The following is a 9,705-nucleotide window of genomic DNA, read 5'->3' on the forward strand; positions in this document are numbered from 1 at the left end:
GCACAGCAGGGTCTGACCTGGGATACGTGGTAAGTAGCACAGCGTGGTCTGACCTGGGATACGTGGTAAGTAGCACAGCAGGGTCTGACCTGGGATACGTGGTAAGTAGCACAGCAGGGTCTGACCTAGGATATGTGGTAAGTAGCACAGCGTGGTCTGACCTTGGATACGTGGTAAGTAGCACAGCAGGGTCTGACCTGGGATACGTGGTAAGTAGCACAGCGGGGTCTGACCAGGGAAACGTGGTAAGTAGCACAGCAGGGTCTGACCTGGGATATGTGGTAAGTAGCACAGCAGGGTCTGACCTGGGAAACGTGGTAAGTAGCACAGCGGGGTCTGACCTGGGATACGTGGTACGTAGCACAGCAGGGTCTGACCTGGGATACGTGGTAAGTAGCACAGCGGGGTCTGACCTGGGAAACGTGGTACGTAGCACAGCAGGGTCTGACCTGGGATACGTGGTACGTAGCACAGCGGGGTTGACCTGGGATACGTGGTAAGTAGCAAAGCGGGGTCTGACCTGGGAAATGTGGTAAGTAGCACAGCAGGGTCTGACTTGGGATACGTGGTAAGTAGCACAGCGTGGTCTGACCTGGGATACGTGGTCTGACCTGGGATACATGGTAAGTAGCACAGCGTGGTCTGACCTGGGATATGTGGTAAGTAGCACAGCGGGGTCTGACCTGGGATATGTGGTACGTAGCACAGCGGGGTCTGACCTGGGATATGTGGTAAGTAGCACAGTGGGGTCTGACCTGGGATATGTGGTAAGTAGCACAGCGGGGTCTGACCTGTGATACGTGGTAAGTAGCACAGCCCTGGGTGGAGTTTTTACAGGCTGCATTGATATATAATAATAATAAAAATAATAATAATAGAATTGGGCATATTTCCACACCACACAGAGGTATGCTCAAAGCGCTGATAGATTTCACAGTAAAACAACATTAATTTGTTATCATAATGTTAGACAAATAATATCATTTTCAGTATTTTGGAATGACAACCCGTGGCTTTGCAAGCTTCCAGTCGGCTCTACTTTCCCTGATGGGAGTGATACGAGGGTCATTTGACTTCTGGCACTTCCTGCACCACTGGCCTGTGATGACCCACTTCTACTTCTACTCCTTCTACGCCTTCGCCTACGGGCTGTTCATTGGGCTGGTGATTGCTGTGGTGCTGGACACGTACAAGATCACCCACCAGTCCATGTTCTTCAAGTCTTCCCTGGACACACAGGACCATGAGATGATTGAGTTCATGATGAGGAGGTTCAAGCTGTGGGCAGGCATCACCAAACAGAAACCTGTGAGTGCAACACACACTTGGTGTTTCATTTACCTGCTGTACAGATCACCAGACCCCAAAGACCAGAAATGTAGGGGAGAAAGTAAAGTCCAGTTGAAAGCTGCTTGTATGGGGACAAGTGGTACACGACCTGTAATTGTTTGCTCCAATACTAGTTTCATAGTTTAGCTGGTATTCAAAGTAGTGTGCAGCTTTGTTCACATGTGAAAGGTACATGCAATTTTTAACTTTCCTGTCACATTTCACTAAAATTCCAAAGGGAAAAATAACAAATTGAAATTATCCTTGAATATAGCTCAAAATTGTGTCCATGTATATTACCTGTTCATTCATAACTTGTCAACACCATTTTGATTTAATTCTTACAATTACATTATTGCAGATTGTTTTGTTTTATGAGTTACTGTTTATGATAAATTATCCTGTTAGTCTCTTGGGTATGGGTGATCTAACATGCAAAAATTTACTGTGTAGAGTTGCTTCCCTTAGCATTGCCAGGATCCAAAGGTTGTGGGTTCAGATTCAACCTAATTGTGGTGCTGGGTCTGTATGACTCTTTGGTTTCACAAAAATGGCCAGAGTCTCTTGTTTTTTTACTATGAGACGAACAGATTAATATGTCACACCATCCCAGAAATGGTTGATGAATACTACCTGTATAACTGGTTTAAAACAACAGAGCAGAGGATATACATGAATCAAAGCAAGTAAAGGTAATTACAGTAAGTTTGATCATTTTTCATAGAACTTCCCTGAATTGTTTTCTGTAAGAGTCACTTTAATAAATGTTGATCCACAAATTTATAGCTTTTTCGAAGAAGAGAAATATTATTCATCAGTCACCATGAATGGGAGATAACTCCTGTCACATGATACCGTGTGTGGTTCCAGGCATTCCGATCAGTCCGGTTCAAGGGTCATCCATCGCTGCCGAGTCGAGCCAGTAGCACATCCCGTCGTTCCAGCATCTCATCCTCTCTCAGCAGCGGCAGTGATCCGTTACTGTCGGAGGAACAAGCCCTGTACTTGGAGCACCAGCTGGACAACGCGGTGCCACGCTGGGAGCATCTGCTCAACCGCTTCGACAGGGTCAGTAGCCTCAGATTCACATGATGTCCGCTGACATAATCTCATTACAGTCAAAGATATGAAGTTACTCACAACCTAGACTATCCATCATCATGATAAAACCTCAGGATGCATACTGCACCATGAATGTTGCAGAAATCCTATAAATGTTTTACATGAAACCAAATTTCAGTTTGGGGGGCCTGTAAGTGGATAGACTACTTGTGCCTCCTCTATCAATTTTCATTTCTGCCCAACTGTGCCCTTCCTATTTTCTCCATTCTTCCTACGTTCCGTTTTTACTACACTGTACTTACACAAACCTCTACTGACGTAATTTTGGAAACTTATTTATTCCCACATACTGTGTTGTCAGGACCACTAAGTGAATACACGATATGGTCAATATATAGAAATAATACTTGATGTTGGTCACATTGTAGATTGAAAAGCTTGAGGTAGAAGAAGATCATCAAATGAAGAAGATCGAAAAAGAAATCAAAGGTTGGGAAACAAAGCAAAATAGCCCTCAGCGAAAGTTGCCTGTCAAACCAAAGAGCACCTTTGAGAAATTCCAACACAACTTCAAGGGCAGGAGTCAGTTTGGAGGGAAAAACAAACAACTCGTTGGTCGAACTTCTGTTACACCTCCAACAATATCACCAAGGAAACCAGTAACCGAGACACAGGAAGTACGTCCTCATAGCTATGAAGGGGAACGTTCAGAAGCTGCTTTGGTGAAAAATATGCAAGAGAAAAAACGTGACACAACCAAAAATGTGAGATTTTCAAAACCTGCATGGTGAAAGCAAGTGCTGATGATAACCTAAAGACTATATGAAGAAGACACAGCTGTGTCTAAATGAGTATTATCTGCTGTGCATCAGACACAGAACTGTCAAAGATTTGACTCTACAGAGTATCTCAATCACACCAAAGGTCTCTTACTGTTTGTACATAGTGTTCCTAAAATGATAACTGTACATAATGTGCCATGACTGAACGATTGACAAAACCAAATGCCAAAACCCTCCACCACCTCCAACAGGCCAGGTCCAACAGTTTCTGTGATGATCCTAACAACACCTACATGCCCACAAGTCTTCAGTGTTGTTCACTGGAACATGTGTATAGGTCCACAAGTCATCTGTGACGTTCATAGGAATGCCTACAGATCCACAAGTCATCTGTGACGTTCATAGGAATGCCTACAGATCCTCAAGTCTTCTGTGAAGCTCCAAGGAATGCCTACAGATCCACAAGTCTTCTGTGATTTCCAAGGAATGCCTACAGATCCTCGTCTTCTGTGACGTTCCAAGGAATGCCTACAGATCCACAAGTCTTCTGTGACGTTCCTAGGAATGCCTACAGATCCACAAGTCATCTGTGACGTTCATAGGAATGCCTACAGATCCACAAGTCTTCTGTGACGTTCCTAGGAATGCCTACAGATCCTCAAGTCTTCTGTGACGTTCCAAGGAATGCCTACAGATCCACAAGTCTTCTGTGACGTTCCTAGGAATGCCTACAGATCCACAAGTCTTCTGTGACGTTCCTAGGAATGCCTACAGATCCTCAAGTCTTCTGTGACGTTCCTAGGAATGCCTACAGATCCACAAGTCTTCTGCGATGCTCATCTACAAACTGCTGATAATGGTGTCCAGACATCTGTTCTTGAAGACTGAACCAATAGGGATGCCATGCTGTTGCCTTTATGTTGCTCTGACTAGAGGTGTAGCTAGCCAGGTTGACAACTGCCAAACAGCTTCCCACCGACAGATTATGCCTTACATATATATAGGGAGGGCTGGTGTGTCAACCCGTCATAATGTTGTCCGTCCATGTGCGAGGTCAGTTGTTGAAGGATCTGCCAATCAGAATCTGTGATAAAGACACAAGAAATCCCAGGGTTACTAGTGCTATTGAATGAACAGTCCTGGATTTCAATTGGCTGTATGTTGTATATGTGTAGATATTAGCAAACACCATGTGCCAAATCAGTTATAACAACAACAGTAAATGGTCATCTGAACATCTTTAGTGTGTCCTTGTACAGATTTTGTTTTGAATATTAATATTGATTTATGGACCAACAACAATTTTCATTTTTTTGTACATGTGCCTTTACATTTTTATACCAATGGTTGCCAAATTCCTACCGTCCCATTTAAGCTGATATGAAATGTTCCTTGTATATTGTTGAGCTGTATTAACAGCGGAGTAGTTTTACATGTACCATTCTGTGATAGTGTCATGTTTGTATTTCCTTAAGTTATTATTAAGTTATTTTGTAAGAGATGACATAAATAATCTTAATCCAGTTATACATTTTTGTTAAGGACAGACCAATATATTTTACCGTTTTATTGAGGAAGGTATCCTAAATTATGGAAAAGTAAACAAATAAAAATAGAAAAAGTTTGTTTACTTTAAATGTTTTATGTAAATGTGTTTTTATTGGTCATATCTATTTAACATACCATTTATTTCGAATCAATCCTGACATGTATTTTCTACTTATTGCCTCTGCCTGGAGAACCTATTTGCTATAATAAAATTGAATTGGCCTGGCCAAATGATTCATTATAGGGATTGAGAGTGTGCCAGAATCAGTAGTATTTGTATTATATCTAATTACCAAAGAAAATTAATCTGAAACATTAACTTAATTTATTTATTCTGTGAACAGCTGAGTGCATTGATATATCCAGTGGTTAGTTTAATGAAACTTCCAAGTGAACAAATTTTAAATTTGATGTGCTGACATTTTGCAGTTTAGAACTTTTAATCACATGAAACTACTTTCAAGGTGAACTGTATTTGATAATATTAACGCATAATGATCTGAACACATTTATCCATGCATTTAAGTGTCCTGTGTTCCCCTTGAATATTGTATTTTAAAACCTCAGAAAACAGTCCTTGTAAACTAGCCCTGAGAAAGTATGGTTAGATATTGTTTAATATTAACTAGACTGTCGGTTCTGGCAGTTATGTGGACATTTCTATATAATACCTGCTTCAAGACAAAAAGAAGGACTTTTTCACTTTCTTGAGTTGAGGATTCCGGTATTTGAAGCACACTGTGTATTTGTATTTTACCCACTTATTTACCAGGGTGTATCCCGACTTTAGCTCCTGGCCAACTCACTGGACAAGATTAGGAGTATCTTTTATCTCTGCTAGGATATCTTCTTCAAACAAATAGGAAGCATTATCACAAGTCAGAACTTTCTTTTCATTAAGTGTCATGAATGTAAGATAGAAATGTCATGCTATTTTGATGTCTACTCACTCTTGAAACGAATATAAACTTTCCTTTTGTCTGATATTTGAAATTAGGGAATGATGGCTTTTAATTCCCTAATGGTAAAGCATCAGATCTGAACCAACATTATTTCCTTCACCTTCCAGTTAAGTCTAAACATATTCATTGGTGCATGTAGGAGTTACTTCCCTTCTTCATGGGTTCAGCAGCTAAGTTACGTTTTGATAAGTTGACAAAAAGAGCCAAAAAGTTCTGTTTTTAAAGTGATCAACGATTAAATGTTGGGATTTGAGGATGTGTTTACCCTATGTCTGTCAGTTTTCTGAAAATAGCGGTACACTGACATGTATGTATATAGGGTCCTACAGAGGATCCGCTTTGTTCCTGTACAGTCTAATGTAACACAATATGTGACATTACGCTTCATCCCTACCTCATTGTATTTATCAAGATGTAACAACAAATTATTGTCTTGTTGCATGTAGCAGGGTGTATGTAAAGGTAATCAGTCAGGTGGATCCAAAAATAATGTTTTCTACAATTGAGTCAGTTGAATTGGGTAGACAGTTGGCATGCTGTTTTTTTTACATATAAACCATATTTGTTGTGTGTGTAATACTGTTTGTATGTAGCAACTGAACAGCTAGAAACTAGAATATCAGTACAATGGTGATTCACTTAACATGACTGAAAAGAATTTACCTCTGAGAAATATGAATATTTAAGAGTGCTTGATGTAGAGGTAGCATTATTTCTAGTCTTGAGTATATTACCTGCTTATTCTATTCATTTGTTGTGTAAATATTATTTTATGTTTATAGTGCTTTGTTGTTGTAGAAACTTGGTACAGGCAATCCTATGAAGAAAATATGTATCATTAATATTAAATCAAAACTGTGACAGAATTGTAATAATATGTGAGCATGAACTATAAATCACCACAAATAATTACACATAATTACACATAATTGTAGGGGGACTTCACCCTTGCCTGGTGGCTGTCTGAGAAAAGTTTCACATGGCATATAAATTTATTGCACTTTACATATTATTTAGTTTACAGATTCGACCAAGCCAAAAGCCACTTTCACAACATAAAATAAAAATAGTCTAGATTTATTTTTATTTTCCCAACCACTCTTTAATGGATTAGAAGCAAAATGCTACAACTACATACCCGGTAAATTGGTAACTGTTTACTTCCAGGTAATATTTCATCAAATGCATTGCAGTCTCTGACCAGTGCAGTCTTCTTATAGACAACAAAGCCTTCTCAGGCATGTATTCATATACCCCTCACTGTAATGCTAGAACACTCTGAACACACAATAAGCATTTCCCCACTAAACCGACAAACACAAATACACATCTCTACACATCTTCTATTGTATTTATTGTGACCAACCCAAGGTAATTGGCTGGCCAAATCCTGGAAACCAGGAATCAGTTAAGTGTCTAAATACAATGTCCAGGCTTGGTCCTCCTACTCAAATAATCATCCAGATTGTACAGAATCAGTTTGGTGTAGCATGGAATGGGAGTACAGGAGACGAAACATCCAAAGTTGACCAATGTTTATAAGAACAATGATACATTTAATAGTGAAGTATATAACTGAGTCATAAAATATATTATTGATACTCGTCAATGCTGTGAACATTATTTACCTCTTTGAATGTGATACTGGTGATCAAGTTTGTACATGTATTACTAATGTGATTTTGATGTTTAGTAAAAGAAGGCACAGTTTCAGTTTCTCAGGCATTCCCAGTAGAAAGCTTGTCCTGTTTCTCATTTGGCAGAGTGACTCCATCCGTTGTGCTCGTTATGAAAATCTCACCAACAGTTAACTGCTTGTGCCATGTCACAATCAGAGATTAATTGCAAAAATGTAAGTTAATACACTCGGGTAACTTGAAGCAAATAAAAACTTTCAGATTTCCAGGTTAACAAGTCACGGTTACAGAGTAATGTCACTGTATATATATACCGATATGTAAGATTTCTATAGTTATCGCCCAGAAACTGGGGGGGTCCTGATTTACAAGGTTACTGTAATGTTCGTATTGACAAAATAAGACAGTGTGTTTCATGTTTCACACTGACAAGAAAATGGATCTTCAGAATGTTGTGGCAAACTATTCTGTCAGTTTCTATGTGTTTATTTATTTGTGTCCAATATGACTATAAAGAATGGTAACCAATAACTGCTGAAATGCCTGACAAACCAAGATTGTGTGTTGACGAGAATGATTTGTATGTACTGACGATGCATGTCTAGGCATGTAGAACTGTTGTCCACATTTAACCCTGAGTGTTTAGTGCTGCATGATCTGTGATACACAGAGATGCCGTCCATTTCATTACACTTTACACAATGCCGGTGATTGGTCAATCTCATTTAAAGCTTCAAGGCGTAGGATGCTTCAAATGATGAAATTATGCTTGTCTCAAGTAAATAGACCTTTTGTCTCATGACCAATTCTACACACTGCTGAACAGTTGAGGTGGGACACCATGGTGATTTAGCATCGATACAATGGCTTACAAAGGCTGTGTCACGAAAGAGGCAAATACTTCAAAAATGTTATCCTCCCCACTTCACACCACCCTGCCCTATCCCCAATAAAACGTGCACATTTCAGCTTGGAGGACCATCTACGAGGAGATCCCAGCTGTGGTATGTTTCCTCCCCCACGCACAGCGACCTTCCTGCAGCAGCAAGGTCATGTACAGATATATTTTTGAATGCTATTTATGTTTGTTTTCTTATACAAATCTCAATTCCTTTAAATATATTTTATATGTGACGACTGTCAATTTTTTTGACAAAGGGATATAATAAAAATATAAAAAATACTGATGGATTTGTTATTATGTCGATGGAAGAGGTGAACAGTCAATGGAATGACCATTATCATACCTTACTAACATATGCATATTGTGACCAACCATGAAATAACGGACCATATTTCAAAACTACAGGATCTTAGGACCACAAAAATACAATTCACAAGCCAGAAAATTGCAATTTATAAGCTTCAATTCATATTTATGACGGAGATACATGGCATCAAACATTTGGAATCATTTTTTGCGAAGTCCCATTTCATACTTACAACTGTTTATGTAATGATAGAAGTTCTTAGATATAGTGTCTGATTTATTGAAAGTAGATATGTATGCTGAAACTTCTTTTTTACATTACGAACTAACAAGTAAAATTAAGATAGTTTAGTAAGTCCTCACATGGCGATTTTTATGTGAGTAAGTTCATGTTAAACATTTTTTTATGACGTCAAAGCACAATAATCCTAGCACCCAGAAAGTCACTTTTCTCCTGGTGGGTCACATTGGATGACAGAGAATAATGCAAAACAAGGAATGAACATTGTCTTGTGAATGCATATCTACATTTGATGCTAGAGTGTGTTAGAAAACAAGAAATAATGCATTGTCAGTACTTACGATATATCAAAATTTGATGGTAGGAAAACTTAAAAAAAAAAAGGATTGATGCATTGTTATCCCTTGATGTGATATCCTTGCATGTATGATGCCAGAGTATGTTGGAAGACACTGTATTTTATATGGATAAGTAGGTTGGGCCACCCCGGTAGAGCTAGTGGATCACTTCCTGCAAGATGTCTGAGGTCTACAAACCACCCTCTTGCCGATCAATATCAGAACAAGGCTCTTGGTTGCCCTGATCTTCTGCATCACCTTGGGAAGAAGTACTGGTGGGGGAAAAGCGTACGTTCTTAGTCCTTTCCAAGGGATTCTGAATGCAGATTTTGGATCGAGGAGACTACGTTGAGATCTGGTAGTTCTGGCAAGTGGCGAAGAGGTTGATGTTGGGATGACTTAGGCACTGACATATGAGATGAAACACCTCGGGATGAAACTTCCATTTCGTGAGAGCTACCCAGTCTGGTCTGGATAGAGCATCTGCCTGAATGTTCCAAACATCCGGGAATGTGCTGGACCAGAAAGCGTAGGCCCAGCCGATCTACCAGATGTAAGAACTGGAACAGTCTGCATACATTTGTAAACCTTGCATA

General features: G+C 39.5%; 1 protein-coding gene across 3 annotated transcripts in view; it reads left to right on the plus strand.

The window, feature by feature from the left end:
* The window catches only part of LOC124144572 (polycystin-1-like), a 105,353-nt gene extending 96,850 nt beyond the window's left edge, over window positions 1–8,503 (plus strand). For all 3 annotated transcript variants that reach the window (XM_046514051.2, XM_046514052.2, XM_046514053.2), the window contains 3 exons: window positions 991–1,308; window positions 2,200–2,397; window positions 2,820–8,503. In XM_046514051.2, the coding sequence (XP_046370007.2) occupies window positions 991–1,308; window positions 2,200–2,397; window positions 2,820–3,182 (879 nt within the window). In that variant the 3' untranslated portion in view covers window positions 3,183–8,503. The remainder of the gene's footprint in view (window positions 1–990; window positions 1,309–2,199; window positions 2,398–2,819) is intronic.
* The last annotated feature ends 1,202 nt before the right edge of the window (window positions 8,504–9,705 follow it).

Source organism: Haliotis rufescens, unplaced genomic scaffold (genome assembly GCF_023055435.1).
Source record: "Haliotis rufescens isolate VD_foot unplaced genomic scaffold, xgHalRufe1.0.p SCAF_11, whole genome shotgun sequence".
In the NCBI taxonomy this organism is placed as follows: domain Eukaryota; kingdom Metazoa; phylum Mollusca; class Gastropoda; order Lepetellida; family Haliotidae; genus Haliotis; species Haliotis rufescens.